Genomic DNA, 16224 nt, shown 5'->3' with positions numbered 1-16224 from the left:
TAACTCTGGCCCCTCATGTTTAAAATAACACTGCGTCATGCACATGTGTAAACGCGACAGCTATAGTGCTCTGGTGCCATTCTGGAACATTTCAGTGGCTGTGTTGTACGCCTTTTGTAATAGATTATCGATCTCAGAATGAAGAGTTGTGTGTAGTAATATGTGTATAATCAGTGCACACCTAAAGAAACCCAGTGAAAGTGCATACCCGCCCTCTGTTACACTCGTTAGCTTTGATAGCTGAACCCAGTAGGTTACTATGGAAACAACACCTCACTGTACTCTTCTAAAAGCATGAGTGAGCAGCTTCAAGTATATTGTGTCTGTGTGTGTGTTGTGTGTGTGTGTGTGTGTGTGTGTGTGTGTGTGTGTGTGTGTGCACGCATGTCCTCAGCTAAACCGATTGGGCTGGGTTGTGAAGGCTAAGACAAAGTTCACAGCCTCTTCCCAATGATGGCACCAAAGTATTGTGAGTAAATTGGCATTATATTGGAAAATGGCATTAGATAAACTTGTTTAATGACCTGTTTGGACATGTGTGTGTGAAGGAGCAAAAGATATTTAGCCGTTCCTAATGGCAGTTAACTAGTTGTAACTGAAGTGGTTTTTAAGTCTCTGCTGGTATAGCTGTAGCAGAATTTACTGACCTAAATCTGGCACCCTCCCTCACTCCGATTGGCTATTTCTGAAGCCACACCCAACTGCAGGCCCACGGTCCTGCCCCTCTGTCCGTTTCTCCCGCTGACACCACTGACAGTGCTCTATTGTAGAGACCAGATAATGAGGTGTTGCACCAGCCACAGTTTCCCGGGCCGGGGGGGGCGGACGCCGGCGTCCCCCAGTCGTCTACTGCCCTTTAGACTGATGTCGGGAGAATGTCACTGGTTTTGTTTCCTCTCCAGTGTCAGTCGTGCTTTCTCTTTGTGTCATAAAGCAGAAATGCAGAGCATTGTTCTACAGGACAGTTGGGGGTGGGGTATTGTCCTCAAGGTTAAAATTCTTTTACACACACACACACACACACACACACACACACACACACACACACACACGATAAAGAGACAGATAACTGCATTTGTGTGTCTAATGTTTTAACCGAAGTTTGCCTTCCTCATTCCTTAGAAGACACACACATGGCAAGTAAGTTGAGCTGTATTTTTTGTAACTCCCCTACTGATCATGAGGTTCCACAGTTACCTTTATACACCTGAACAGCATCTCATTATTGTTATTATTAGTTACTATAATAATCAATTATTCCTATTATTATTAGTTATTGATCCTTTCTCAGACTCAATTATGCTTTTCAGACAGATATCAGTATTTACAAACACACACCGATGAAAAGCTGTAGCCAATTTGCATGGCGTAGCCCCCGTGGGACTGCAGTGGGTGCAGGGGAAGGGGGCGAGGTTAAGACCAGGACAGAGCCCCAGCCATCCCTGGACATGTAGGACAACTGGAGTATCCAGTCAGCCTGGAGACCATGGAGCCAACTACTCCACTCACATACACTCGAACCCAAGACCCCAGTGCTGAGAGACAAACATACACACACACACACACACACACACGGTAGATTGGTGGTTAGCGTGTGTGGGGTTGGGGGGGGGGGGATGAAGGGGTAGGTGGGTGTGTTTGTTTGTGTATATATATATGTATGTATGTATGTGTGTATATATGTATATATGTATATATGTATGTATGTATGTATGTGTGTATATATATATATATATATATATATATATATATATATATATATATATATATATATATATGTATGTATGTATATGTGTGTGTGTGTGTGTATATATATATATATATATGTGGTTTTTATATATACACACACAATATCCTCCAGCTGGGCTACAGGTATACTATACATGTAACTTCCTTCTCTCTCTCTTTCTTGTTCTCTGTTGTTCTCTCCAGAAACGGGCAAAGGGTCAGTACCTGTTCTCTAAGGTGTGTGAACACCTGAACCTGTTGGAGAAGGATTACTTTGGCCTGAGTTTCAAAGACAACACAGATCAGAGGGTGAGTACACATCGTCAGCAGTGTAGCACCATCATGTAGCACTCACGTAGCATTCATAACAGGCCAGCTGCATGGAATGTGCACCAGGAAAGGGGTTATTTGTGCTTTAGGGATGTTGTCTAGGTGTTGGGGGTTCTAGGGTCTATTACCTTGATACTGGTTCTTAAATCCAGACCTTGTTCTGGCTTTTGTAAGCAATATCTGGACCAGTTCAAAACTTGGTTGGAGCATGGTTGGAGCTCAACTCTGCAGGATGGTGGATGTCCAGGAGGTTTTGACAATTCTAAAAATGCTCATGCGCATGTTGAACATTAGTGAGTGGCAAACTGATGGTGCTTCATAAAGCTAAATGAATCTCTACTGATTTAAGGTCAGTTTGTAGCATGGGATGGGTCTTCATATGGGTCTACTTGAACACATGTCTGATCTGAGATCAGTTGGTGCTGTTTCCTGTCTGAGCCCTGTGTGGTCAGGCTTTGGAGTGTGATGGATGAGTGTGGCTCCCTTCTCTCTTACATCTACAGAACGTGGGTGGTGCTTTTGTTCAACATCACTATCACAATTGTGAGTTATGTGTTGAGTGTGTGTTTCAAGGGAATCGAACCCGTGACCTTGGGCTTGGTGTTGTTACCCGAGCTGCACTCCACCTTTGACACTACATTTTGTCCCTCTTGGAAGGAATTTGAGCGATGTTACACTGGTTGGCAGCTTCTCAGAGGCCAACCCAAACATTTCAGAACATGGAACAAGTCGAGGGGCGTTTGAACCCTGGGAGACCCTTGTAATAGCACTGTAAAATGTATTTTTATTAACCATTATCCCAGCAGTTAAACTAATATCTCTCTCTCTCTCTCGCTCGCTCACTCTCTCTCTCCCCCTCTCTCTAGTGCTGGCTGGATCCCACTAAGGAGATCAAGCACCAGATTCACAGTAAGTGTTGTGTCCCTCATCAATATTTTGCCCCCACCCCAGTTGTGTGTATGCGCACACACAGGAAAGGAATGAGCTTCTGGCTGTACATTTCATTTAGTTTGATCGAAGAGGTTTTTGGATTTTTTGGGCTTTTTTGTGTATGTGTATGTGTGTGTGTGTGTGTGAGAGAGAGAGATCCGAGTGGCTCTCGGGAAAATCATCTTGTCATGAAGTCATCCTTCAGATCAGGTTTCTCCACTGTGTGTGTTTCCTTCTCTGCACTGTCTGATAGGAGTGAAGGCGCGCTTTTTTTTGCCAGTGAAAGCTCAGCCGTGGACAGAGTAAAACCTTCACCAGTCAGAGGGCTGGAACGCCCCTCTGCTTCATCTGACACGCACACACACACACACACACACACACATGCTCCCACAGGCTGCTGCAGGGCTTTTCTGTGCGATGTTCCATGGATGTGGACGGCGGTGTTAACCAGGAGAGGTGGTGGGCTCTCTCCCCCGTGATTCACACTCAGCACGGACCGTTCCAGCTCTAAAAATAAAGAAACCAAAACAACCCACAAGCGTAAAAACGGCTGCACGTTTGAGGCAGACCCGTGGAATGCTCGTGACCTTGTCTCTCTCATGCCTCTTCCCATCTCCCCGCGCTGTTTCTGGAGCAGTGTGCATGTTGGCTGGGCCACACACATTTTTCCAGACCACTCTTTTGTCCCCGTCTTTCATGCCTTTCTTTTTCTTTCGTTCTCCCGTTATTTCTCACTGTCACATTCTCACATTGTCTCTTCTACGTCCTTAGCATTCTCTCCCTCTCTTTCGCTCTCTGACACGCATGCACACACACACACTTTTTTTTTTTTTTTTTTTTTTTTTTTTTTTTGGTCCCTGCTCTCTGTCGCACACGTGCGCGCGCACGCACACATTCTTTCTTTCTCTCTCTCTCTCTCTTTCCTCTCTCTCTCTCTCTCTCTCTCTCTCTCTCTCTCTCTCTCTCCCTCCCCCCTCTGTCGCCCAAGCTGTCCACGGGATCTGGCCACAATATAGCCACTGTTAAGGTGGTCTGGGAGCTCTGGCTTTTGTGGTAATTTATTACTTTACATTCCTCTCAAATCTTTCTCACACACACACAATCAAAGAATTTGTGCACAAAAAGAGAGAGATACACAGTTGCGGTTTTGTGAAGGGACACATTTTAGCAGTATTGTGCACCCCTGCTCTGTGTGTGTGGGTTGGTAGTGGGGGGAGATGACCTCCTCAAGCCCAGTGGAGGAGAACCTGCCCCTGTCCCCAGATCAGAGCTGACCCTGCCCTAGTCAGAAAGCCCAGCAGACTGCCCCTGTACCCAGATCAGAGCTTGGAGCTCTCGTTCAGAAGACCAGGCACCTCACATGCACATTAGGTGACTGGTCACATGGTTTGTCATGCTTCCACCCTATTCCCTCCACCAGCAAGTGCGGGGTCATTTACAGTGCTAGGGGAATTATGGGATATGGCATGGAGTGAGGTCATTTAATGGCTAATCCAGGATGGATCCAGTTCGGTTTGTCTCATAGTAACGGACCAGATGGGGAAGAGAAAGGGGTTGAGAGCGAGGTCGTTCATTCCTAAATCATTTTCATTACTTTTCTAATTCTGTACAACCAGCGTGGGAGCGAAATCCCCACGGTTATCGGAACCGCACGTGTGTGGCGCGCGTCAAGCCGAAGCGCCTCTGTACTTCACGCCTGCCAAATGCCGTGACGGCAGGCGCGCAGCCGCACTGCTTTCTGTTTGGTGTTTCACTGTTTAATGGTCGTGTCTGCTTTTCTCTTTTCTCTCCAGACTCTCAGTGGCAGTTTGCCTTCAGCGTGAAGTTCTACCCTCCGGACCCCTCCCAACTGACCGAGGACATCACCAGGTACACGCGTTTGTTTGTAGCTCACGGCCATACATTTTTCATGTGACTGCGTTAGTTAAATGCCATTGGGTTCATTTGCTTCACCACACTGCACAAAGCCATGATGTCCTGTCTTGAAAACGTCCTGTCCTTGTTCGTCCTGAGGAAAGCCATAGGTTTTCTTTTGTCGTGCATATTTTGGCCCATATTTTGGCCCATAGATGGCGCAGTTTGCTATGTACTGATCCACAGACCACCACATGCATCCCCTGCCCCTCACTTACTGATCAATACCACGTCCATCACCGGCTCACGTGGAGATCAACTCCTACTTCATACACACACACACACACACCCCCCTACCTTTTATATCAACTCATCCATCCCCCCATTCTCTCCATCTTCCTCTCTTCCTCTATGGTTTCTCTCCCCCCTGGGCCAGGTATCTCCTGTGTCTGCAGCTCAGGCAGGACATCTCCTTGGGCCGCCTGCCCTGCTCCTTTGTGACCCATGCCCTCCTGGGCTCCTACACCTTGCAGGCCGAGCTTGGCGACTACGACCCTGACCAGCATCGCTCCGACTACATCGCCCAATTCCATTTTGCCCCCACCCAAACCAAGGAGCTGGAGGTGAAGCTGGCGGAGCTGCACAAATCCCACAAGTAGGCCCCCCCCACCCCACCCACACACATATATACACAGCCACAGGCACAAACACATGCTCTCTTCATGGACTAAAACACTCTCATGGAGACCAGTCATCCATCATGTACATTTTTTCTCGCACAAGCAAAATGCTTGTTTGCTTAGCAAATATAAATACGTCCAGTCCCAACTACATGAGCTCTGTCCCCCCAGGCAGAGACATGTCAGTGGGTGGAGCTCTCCTGAGTGGCTGTTTTAAAGCTTCCAACAGCAAAAGGCCTGCAGACCTGATTATTAGGTTTCATTTATTGTAAACAAAAGTGCATCGTCCCTAGAATAATAGCACTACTGTGATTTTCTCTCTCTCTCTCTGTGTGTGTGTGTGTATGTATGTATGTGTGTGTGTGTGTGTGTGTGTATGTGTGTGTGTGTGTGTGTGTGTGTGTGTGTGTGTGTGTGTGTGTGTGTGTGTGTGTGTGTATATGTGTGTGTGTGTGTGTGTGTGTGTGTATATATATGTGTGTGTATGTGTGCGTGTGTATGTGTGTGCGTGTGTGTGTGTGTGTAGGGGAATGACTCCAGCCCAAGCTGATATTCAGTTCTTGGAAAACGCCAAGAAGCTCTCCATGTATGGCGTGGATCTACATCACGCGAAGGTGCACCCCCCACCCTTCAACACAAACACGCTCTCTCACCCCTCCACCCTTAAACACACATGCTGTCTCTCCCTCCATGTGCTTTAATGAAGGTCCTTTGATGTTCCCAGGATTTAAACTCTGGTGGAAAATTAAGACATGCAGATTCCTCTGCACCAAACTACCTGCATCAGCTGTACAAACATGGTGTGTGCGTGCGTAGGGGCTCTATCAGACTTCTGTGTCTCATGCCCTGTACATTAGTAGAGTTGCTTGACCTTCAGGCATTCTCTCTCTCTCTCTCTCTCTCCTTTGATCTCTCTGTCTCTTTCTTTTTTTTTTTTTTTTTTTTTTTTTTTCTCTTCTCTGCTCTCCCTCTAACACACCTGATTAAGCTCAGTACCAGGTGTGGAGAATGTGGAAAGCCCCAGAAACACCCCCCCCCCCCCCAAGCCAGGCTGAGAGCGTATGATGAACACGGACGTTTTCCTGTAGCGTTCTGAGCCAGGCTCGTTCCATGGTGTGCGTTTGATCACATGACCCTGACTGCAGTGACCCCTCCCCAAACTGTACACGTGATTTATAAGATGGCACGATGGAGTTGGATCATCTGCTGCATTGAGAAATAACTCCTTTAATACTTGCCTCCATCGCCCAAAAATACACAGTGTGGGTGTGTGTGTGTGTGTGTGTGTGTGTGGGGGTGTGTGTGTGTGAGATGCATGCCATTGTTCTCGTCTCTTGAGGTCCAGATGTTAAAAATAAGACACCATGTTCTCTGGAGCAATCGGCTATTCCAGGGTCAGTTGGAGTAGAGCAGTAACTGTCCAGAGGGTAATAAGTATTCCTCAGCTAACCCACGACTGCCTGTGCTCGGTGGGCGTGTCCACGCTAACCCATTCCTGCCTGTGCTCGGTGGGCGTGTCCACACTAGCCCATGCCTGTCTTTCTGCTCTCTTAGGACCAATCAGAGCAGTCTTTGGGAGTCATTGTCTTTTTGGACTTTGTCTTTTCGTACGTGCATGTGTGTCAGGACTCGGAGGGCGTGGACATCATGCTTGGTGTGTGTGCTAACGGACTGCTGATCTATAAGGATCGTCTGAGGATCAACCGCTTTGCCTGGCCCAAAATCCTCAAGATCTCATACAAGCGCTGCAACTTCTACATCAAGATCAGACCTGGAGAGGTACGCGCGCGCACACACACACACACACACATGCGCGTGCACATGAACTGCTGTTGATGTGCAGCCCCACACCCAGTGCTGTGGGGCTTGGAAGTGATGCATGCAGTTGTCATGGCAACGCCAGTGCGTTGTGAAGTGTTGCCTGCAGTTCAGGGTGTTGGTAAAGTTCATCTTTGTGTACACACTTATGTCTACAAGTGTGTTTATACTGTGTGTGTGTTAGACAGAGCAGTTTGAAAGCACAGTAGGATTTAAGCTGCCCAATCATCGCGCTGCCAAACGGATTTGGAAAGTCTGTGTGGAACATCACACGTTTTTCAGGTGAACCCCCCACACCACACACACACATCCTCATTAGGCTTGCCCTGCACTATATTGCTTGTGGAATGCGTTAAAAGTGTGACGCTGTGAAACATTCTTTCTGCATGTTATTTGTGTGTGTGTGTGTGTGTGTGTGTGTGTGTGTGTGTGTGTGTGTGTGTGTGTGTTGGGTCAGTCTTCCCTGTGGCTTTCTGATGTGTATGAGCTTACTGAGGTGTGTAATTGCTCTGTCTCCAGAGAGATAAAGCACTGTGTGCACTTCATGTTTGCGCTGCTGGCCAGCTCTCTGGAAGCGCACGCACACACACACACACACACACACACACACACACAGACACAGACACACAGACAAGCTGTTATGTTCTGGTTCTGGGAAGTTGGGACACTGCGGAGCACCGTGGGCTCCTCACTGCACACTCAGCCAATGATGGGGAAGCTAGCGAGGTTGGGTTTTTGTCCCCTCCAATCACAGATGAGCACAGGCCATTGGGGATGTGACCAGGGCATAGTGCAGGCATCTGGAGCCTTGCTTCACTTGTACTGACAGACTGAGGGACGGTCACTTCCTCTGGTAGTGAAACACAACCTAAAAAATTTGCTCCTTTCACCCTCCCTCTCTCATTCCATTCTTTGTTCCTCCCACTATATATATATATATATATATACACACACACATACATACATACATACATACATACATACATACATACATATATATATATATATGTGTGTGTGTGTGTGTGTGTGTGTGTGTGTGTGTGTGTGTGTGTGTGTCCTACCTCCTGGTTATCTGCTCCAGTGGTCTCCACTCTACTCTGAGAGTTTTATTATTTATGACAAAACCCCTTCAGTGGGCTAGACACAGAAGATGTCATGCTGGACACAGTCCACCTGGTTTAAGGCCTCACGTGATTGCCTGTGCGAGAGAGAGAGATTGTGTGTGTGTGTGTGTGCTGCTTTGATACTGGTTCCTCTCCGTGTGTGTGTGCGTGCGTGCCAAAGCAGACCAGGCTAAGATCTCCCTGCAGTTTCATCTGTTACTGTTTTGCTTGGCTCTGACAGCATGAGAGTGGATCCAGAGCAATAGCACTGTCAGACTAACCCTAATACACAAATCAAACACACACATTCTCTCTCGCCCTCTCACATTGGTTTATGTCTCTTATCCATTGCTGGCTGTGTATCTTTCACTTCTTCCTCCCTTCCTCCCTCCTGCTTGCGTTTATCTTCTGTTCCCTCTCTCGGACGTGCACGTTGCAGAACAAGCACCTCAGGAGCGAACGCACACACACGAGCGCCTTTGTCTCCTGTTTTGGTGGTCTTATCAAGGCCACTGCCTAATGTTCTGTGACTGACTAACAAACCCATCTTCCCCCAAAACACACACATGCGTGCAAACACACACACACAGACACACACGCTGCTACTGGATGGATAAAGGAGACTGTTCTCTCACATACACAGCTCTTCACTATTGTACACACTTGAAACGGGCTGATCACATGTGAACTGCCTCCTAGGAATATGGGTCTTATTCCTGTATGTCTGTGTGTGTGAAAGGTTGACGAGCCCTGAACAGCCGGTCAAGTCCAAGTTCCTGACGCTGGGCTCCAGGTTCCGCTACAGCGGCCGCACGCAGGCTCAGACGCGGCAAGCCAGCGCACTCATCCACCGCTCTCCACCTGACTTCCAGAGAACGTCTAGCAAGCGCAGCGCTCGCAGTCTGGATGGAGGTAACACCACCCCACCCCACTGCGTGCGCGCGTGTGTTACAGCCACCCGTACGTTTTCACAGCCTGAGGGCACAATCTCCTCACGTCTCTCCATACAGCACATCTGCTTCTCTTGGTGCTCTTCTTCCTACACATACATACACACAGGTGCCTGAGTCTGCAGTTTCAAGTTGTTGTTGCAGGAGATTTTTTTTAGCCCAGCTGCAGCGTATTTGGTGTTCGTGTTTCAGCATTTTCAAAGTCAGACCGTGTTTGTGTGTGTCTATCTCTCTTGAGAGGGGCGAGAAAGCGAGGGAATGTGCGTGTGTACATGGACGTGGTAAATGAAAAGAGCCATCTGTTTCCTGCGCCTGGCCCGAGAGACGGTGACGGAGGGGTAGAGGGACAGAGGAGTGTGGGATGACGGGGGTTTCTGTGGAGTTCTGCTCCGGGGCGGCGCGTCTGGGCTGGCGGGGTTCGTGAGTGTGAAGGTAGACGTACTGTAGGACTCCTCTGCTACTGCAGAGTGATTTTAAGGTCATGCCATTGTGCAGTAATGAACAGCCTAGCTGGGTCAGACTGAGAGCGACTGTCCGCCACAGTGTCTGCTGTAGCCGGTCTAACCGCTACAGCCCACGCCATCGTGCTGTCATCTTTTGGTGTGAGTGTGTTCTCATGCTCTCACTCTACAGCAGCTGTACTACACATGCTGGACGCTGAGGCTCTTGGTCCCGATGAACTCCCCCTTCCTCCTCACTCTCTTCCGGTCCTGTGCTCTCAGTCCCTATCCCACAGCGGCCCCTAGTGGAGGCTCAGAGAAGAGCCCCGTGGGCCCCCCTCCTCAGCTGGGGTTTACTGGCCTGAAACAACTGCGTGAAGACCAATCGGTGACGTCCGTTGTAACCGCCCAAGTGGGACTCTTTTAGTGCTGCTGCTTAAATTAGCCGGTGCGATGCAAAATGAAATTATGCAAATGGTGATTCAAATGAGATGATATTTTATTTCGAGCTCGCTCGTTTTTGTTTGTTTTAAGACCATCACCCATGTTTTCCCTGTTTTCCTTATGGTGGCTGAGCTCAGGGCTGACGGACTCTTGAACATGTCGAGCTGAGCCTCTTGCAGCCTCTGACCTCGCCGTGTTCCTCTGTGCTGCAGCTCCAGTGGTGAGCGTGAGTGACCACACCCACCCTCTGGTCTCCACCCACGCTGCGGGGCCTGGCGAGAATGGCCGCGACTCTGCCCTGGAGCTCTATTCTGATTCCAAGGTGAGGAAGACTAACCACGCTTTTCCACCCCCATTCTCTTGCACAGCTCGGAAAAAAAAAAAAAAAAGTCGTGGAATGAACCTTTAATTATTGATGAATTAACCTTTAATTCCCTCTTTTCTCAAGGCTTGTTTTAAAGTTTTCTTGCTATATAGTTTTTTCTTCTCAAGCAGTTGCGTTTTGTCTCGTTTAAGTGACACTGGCACTAACGCGACGTTGCGGTGACTGAGACCCCTGCGGCCTTTCACATATGCCCCATTGTTTATTGTCCAAGTGAGACCGTGTGCGGGCCGGCGCCTGTGATGAATCCGAACAGCGAGGCGGTTCTGGCCCGGCCACCCGTCTTCCACTGGACAAAGGGCCCGGAGAGAGAACTGGCGCTGGGGGGGGGGGGGGCTTGGGGGGTGAGTTTGGTGAGGGCAGGGGACCAGGACAGCCCTTCCCTTCTGCCTCCGATCAAAGAAAACCTAGCTGTGTGTGTTCTCTCTCTCTCTTTCTCTCTCTCTTTTTCTAGCACTTGCATGCTCGCTCTCCCTCTCGCTCACATAAATCTGCAAAAGAAAACACTGTTAAAGGAGACAGAACCGGCTTTGATTGATGTGTAGTTCTCCAGTAGTTACTGATTTTAAAGTTCATCAGTGCAGACTGACTTGAGCCCAAACACACCGTAACCGTCTTTGACGTTTTAGCTGTCCGTGCCAAAACATTTTTTCTTTGGACTCCCGACAGCACTTTAAATTCCGTGGGCACTGGGCAGAGTGCTTGCTTTGTGATTTCGCTGTGTGCAATGCCGGTAATATATAAAGTTCTCTGTGTTCAGCAGGTCTCCGAGCAGTGGCTTACGTACCAAAGTTTTCGCTGCGTTTGCATACGCATCAGCACTTCAACGCTTCTTTAATACTGCTTGCTTAGATAAAGCTGAGGTCATTTAGATGGGACACGGTTGTCGCTATGTGACGGGGAAGCAGTCGTTTCTGACAGTACCTTCGTTTGCTTCATATCGTCACCGATTTAAATAAACGCTGTATTGGATAACATTTGTTTACTGGCCCACGGCTGGTGCTGCTGATCTGGTAGTGGGGGACTGTAAGCTTAAGTGTGGGTCATGCACAGAGATAATGCCTCATAGGTGTAATAATTATATACACGCACACACACTCTTATACACATTGTACCCCTAGTTGTTCTAATGTCTCAGATGTAATAATTATATATACACACGCGTGCACACATTGCACCCTTAGTTTTTGGCACTGTTGATCACTCCTTTCTTAACCCCCCCCCATAATCCTCTCTGCTGCACTGCGACCTATGACCTTAAACTGTCTCACTGACTAACGTGTTTTTCTCTCTTCTCTTTTCCTGGCCACTCCTCCTTCCTCTACTGTTGTTTTTCTTTGTCATGCACATCTCTCCCCCCCCCCCCCACTCTTTTGTTCTTATGCGTTCTGACGCCTTTGCTTCTGTTTGCTCATCCCTGCATGGCCTTCACGTGGGTACATGGGTTGTCACGGTTACTACGGGCTCCTTCAGTCTCTCTTTATGTTCCCGTTCTCTCCTTCCTGCTCCTCCCTCTCCTCCCTTGCCCCAACCCTCGACACCATCTCCGAACTCGACGTCCCGTCCGACGTCTCCGAGGACGACCGCCCCGACCTCCCCCTCCACCCTGAGCCCGAGGCGTTGCCAGGCGCGACCGACACCCCCGCTGAGCCTGCCGACGAGGACGAGCCCGCCGTGCCCTCTGTGCCGCAGGCCTCCCCCGCGGCTGCGGTCAGGCTCGGCTCCTCGGCACCGCCGGGCCGGTACGGGTCCCGGGGCGAGCGCGCCGCTCTGCGTCGCGGCCTGCCCCTCTCCTCCCCCTCACTGCTGCCCTCCTTCTTCCTCGTGTTCGCCGTCTTTCTCTCTGCCTGCCACTCGGTGGCGCTGTCCCTGATTCTGGCACTGCCCCTGGCTGTGTCGCTGTGCTACCTGGAGCCCAAGGCGCACACCCGCTTCCGGGTGGCTGCGGTCGCTGCGGACACGACCTCTCAGGAGGAGATTTGTGACCCCGCTGCCTAAAACAGCCTGTTGCCCTCACTTGCGTAAACCCTCCTTCCTGCTGCTATTGCCCTTGAGTTGCTGGTTTTCTATCCCCTTTGTTCTCTCCCTCTCTTTTCTGGCCCCGCCCCCTCCTGCTCAGCCTGGGTCCCAGTATTCCAGCCGCGGGCCCCGAGGACGCAGGCTGCTCTCACTACTGTGCACACGCTGGCTTGTGCACCTTATTTAGGGCCCTAAACCTATGCTGTAATCCCTTTGTAATCAGCTGAAGTTATCAATGATTTATTCTTTCTAAATAAGAGCACAGGCGGACTGTCGCGTGCAAGCCCACTTGGTTTTGGGTGGTGGTTTTTTTGTTTTGTTTTGTTTTTTTTTCCCCTCTGTAGTCTCAGACCCAGTCTCAGCAGAGGGGACAGAACTGCACGTGCACAGAAAACTGCGTCACCGCGCCTAAACAACGAATCTGCACATCCGCCACGTTATCCCGCCCCGTGACCGGCCAATCCCTGAGCTCAGGGGCTTCTCTCCCGCCCCCCGCTCCTCATGGCTTAGCATGTTTACTGCGCAGTCATCGAGGAAGCAGGCCTTCCCATCATCCATTTCACCTTTTCTTTTCCCTCCTTGACGATTCGTCCATTATTCCACCAATCAGAGTCCACAGGTGGAGGAAGGGGCGGAGCCTGGCAAGGGAGCAGCTACTGCAGTTCCTGCTGAGCCTGCCTCGGAGGTCTGCCAACTTTCTCCGTTTGCACTCAAACGAAAAGACTTTCCAAGACTTTTGTAAATGTTTCATACTAACTCTTACTTTTTCTCCCCCTCCAATCACGCTAACAGACCTGGAAAGCTGCGGACGATTCCTCTGAATTAAAGGTTAATTAATATAATTGCTGAATGATATAATTTTCATGGGTCCATTCAGTTTGATGTGATTTGCATATAGTGTCAGATAGAAATTGGCAGAGTGTTTGCATCCTTTCTTGTTTTGATTATTTGGGCCTTTTGATTTTTTTTTTGATTTTTTTTTAATCACTTATTTATTGTGTGTTCACTGCTTCACTGTGATATGAGTGATGCAATTACAGAAATGGGCTCAACCTGTCCAAACCGTCACTAATCAAACACGTTAAGCGTTATGTCATGTTTATCCAGCCATTGACACGTGTCCTTGCTTTCATTTGGAAATCCTCTGGAGTCTGGAGGTTCTGATCCGGATGGTTTGGACAGGCCTGGAACGTGGGTTCCCCCCATCTCTCTCTTTTTTTGCCTGTGGCCGTTTTCCGCCATTCTCACGCTGAAGGGTTTCTTTATTCCTCTTTATTTTCGTTTTGCTTTTTTTGATTTGACATGTGTGTGTGTGTGTGTGTTCTGATTCTGCAGAGGGAGCCGAGAGTGCAGGGGGAGAATATTTATGTCAGACATAGCAAACTAATGCTGGAGGTTGGTATCGCCACGGCAACGACTGTACACAACAGTAGCAAAACAAACCTAAGAATAACCAATCAGAATGGCTCTCAGGGCCTGGGTCTGTTTTCTGTACCGCTGGCCTGCCCTTCACTCTCCTTCTGGTAGGCTGTGGGGGGGGGTGTACATGGCCTGCTATGATGTGTCTGTGTGTGTTACTGCATGTACCGCTGATTTTTGTTGGCCGTATGCTTGAAGTATCAAATTACAGTTATGTGGATTGTAGTTTTGTTTATATCAAATTTGTTGTTGTTGTTTTGTTTTGCACTTTTTAATAATAAGACTAATATGGTTTCCCTAACCAGACCAGATTGGGTTTTCTGCTTTGGATGCTCTGGGTAATTTATGTTCTGAACATATGTGTTTGGTTTAAAGACTAAACTTTACTGACCCCGGGGATGAATCTGCTCTGTGTGCGCGCGCACACACATATATACACACACACACACACACACACACACACACACACACGCGCACGTGCTAGCTGTTCCCTGTGTCTAGGGAAAAAAATGATAAGTGAGCTCCCTCCATCACTGAGTGATCTCCGTCTGTTATTGTCATCAGCTGAACTGACACAGGGCTTCAGCAGTAGGTTTGCAGGACAGGTGTGTGTGTGTGTGCGTGTGTTACACACCAAGGTGTTGTAGTGCTGCGACACTACGGTAGTAAAGACAAAAAACCTGTAAGCCTTGTCTCACTGCTGCGCACATGCATCCTCCAGCACCCCTGGACGGAGTATTTCCCCTCAACACAAGGCTGTTGGATTTTCTCAGCTGGAAGCAGAATCACTTGGTGGTGGGAGATATTTTATTCAAATGGGCAGAAGAGCGTGCTTTAATTGGCACCCCCATTGCTATGGCGTCCGTTGGCCCGTGCTCATTCTATTTATAGGCGTTGTGAGCTGGGGAAGCCTTCATTGCTCTGGGTTCCCAAACCCTACGCACACGCACCCTGCTCTGCTGATTCTGCAGATGGAGCTCTCCTCCGTGCCTGTCCCACACTCCCCTCCGCTTCCTGTACACCAGCAGTGAGGCTTGGCATACACTACACCATGACTGTGGATGTTTCAAACTAATGCCCTGGATGTTGGTACCCTCCCCCCCCCCATTCCTGGATGTTGATCCCCCCCCCACTCCTGGATGTTGGTCCTTTCCCTGCCCCCCCACTCCCTGTATGTTCCTCCTTGCCCCTCCCCTACTACTTGTATGTTGGTCTCTCCCTGAATATTGCTCCCTGCCCCTCCTCCCTTCTGAATGTTGGTTCCTCCTCCCCCACTCCCTGTATGTTGGTCCCTCTCTCCATTCTCCCCCTGGGTGCTGTGGTGCTAGGACCTGGATAAGACTCAGGAGGAGGTTTTGAGGCATCAGGCTAGCGTTAGCGAGCTAAAGCGCAGTTTTATGGAGGCGGCCCCAGAGCCTCGGCCTGATCAGTGGGATAAGCGCCTGACGGGCAGTCCTGCTACCAGCCTGCATCTGCAGGCCCATGGGGTATGTGTGCTTGTACACCGGGATCCAGGCTGCTACACCTGCATGCCGCTCACTCGCGCGCTCTCTCTCTCTTGCTCTCTCTCTCTCACGCTCACTCTCTTGTTCTGTCTGTTGCTCTGCCTGTCTTTTGTTCACCACCTGCTGACATAGTTGTAAAATTGGTCTCGGCTCAACAGGAAAATAAGTCCAGACTTTCTCCAAAACCTTTTTTTGTTGTTGTTCTTCTGTGAGCACCGCAATGATCTGATTGGTTACTTGATTCTCCTCGGGGCGAATCATAACAGTCCAATTGGTCCTTTGGTTTCTGAGAGTCGTGCTGAATCTCCTGCTGTTTTCCTGATTGTCTGAGCTTTGTGCTGATTTTTTTTTTTGTTTGTTTGTTTTTGTTTTTTTCTTGCTTTATTCTCATGTGATTGCATATTTTTGCTGTAAATATTTTTTTACTTTCACATTTACTTGTTCTAATTTTTCTGTGCTGTATTCTTCCCTGTTGCTTTTTCGACAGTGATATTTACTGCCTGGTCATATAGTGTGTGTGGGGGTGTGTGGGGGTGTGGTCCTTCCTCACCGTGGCCTGGAAGCACCAGTATGATCCAGTCACTTCTCTGTGCACTCTGCCCTCTAGGAGGCCCTTTCTCTC

The 16224-nt window shown here is 49.0% G+C and overlaps 1 protein-coding gene across 26 annotated transcripts in view; it reads left to right on the top strand.

Moving 5' to 3' along the window:
- Nucleotides 1-16224, top strand: part of epb41l2 (erythrocyte membrane protein band 4.1 like 2) — a 46776-nt gene that overhangs the window by 23869 nt on the left and 6683 nt on the right. For 11 of the 26 annotated variants that reach the window (XM_081695381.1, XM_081695379.1, XM_035529073.2 and 8 more), the window contains 13 exons: nucleotides 1933-2037; nucleotides 2925-2967; nucleotides 4782-4857; nucleotides 5279-5497; nucleotides 6049-6136; nucleotides 7149-7301; nucleotides 7525-7622; nucleotides 9183-9355; nucleotides 10490-10599; nucleotides 13289-13363; nucleotides 13471-13506; nucleotides 14014-14073; nucleotides 15426-15584. In XM_081695381.1, the coding sequence (XP_081551507.1) occupies nucleotides 1933-2037; nucleotides 2925-2967; nucleotides 4782-4857; nucleotides 5279-5497; nucleotides 6049-6136; nucleotides 7149-7301; nucleotides 7525-7622; nucleotides 9183-9355; nucleotides 10490-10599; nucleotides 13289-13363; nucleotides 13471-13506; nucleotides 14014-14073; nucleotides 15426-15584 (1395 nt within the window). The remainder of the gene's footprint in view (nucleotides 1-1932; nucleotides 2038-2924; nucleotides 2968-4781; nucleotides 4858-5278; nucleotides 5498-6048; nucleotides 6137-7148; nucleotides 7302-7524; nucleotides 7623-9182; nucleotides 9356-10489; nucleotides 10600-13288; nucleotides 13364-13470; nucleotides 13507-14013; nucleotides 14074-15425; nucleotides 15585-16224) is intronic. The other 15 variants (XM_081695378.1, XM_035529082.2, XM_035529078.2 and 12 more) reach the window with 7 other exon arrangements.

Source organism: Electrophorus electricus, chromosome 2 (genome assembly GCF_041902795.1).
Source record: "Electrophorus electricus isolate QZ-2024a chromosome 2, ASM4190279v1, whole genome shotgun sequence".
Taxonomy (NCBI): domain Eukaryota; kingdom Metazoa; phylum Chordata; class Actinopteri; order Gymnotiformes; family Gymnotidae; genus Electrophorus; species Electrophorus electricus.
Note: the sequence above shows the minus strand (reverse complement) of the source record. Positions and strands in the feature narration are given on the sequence as shown.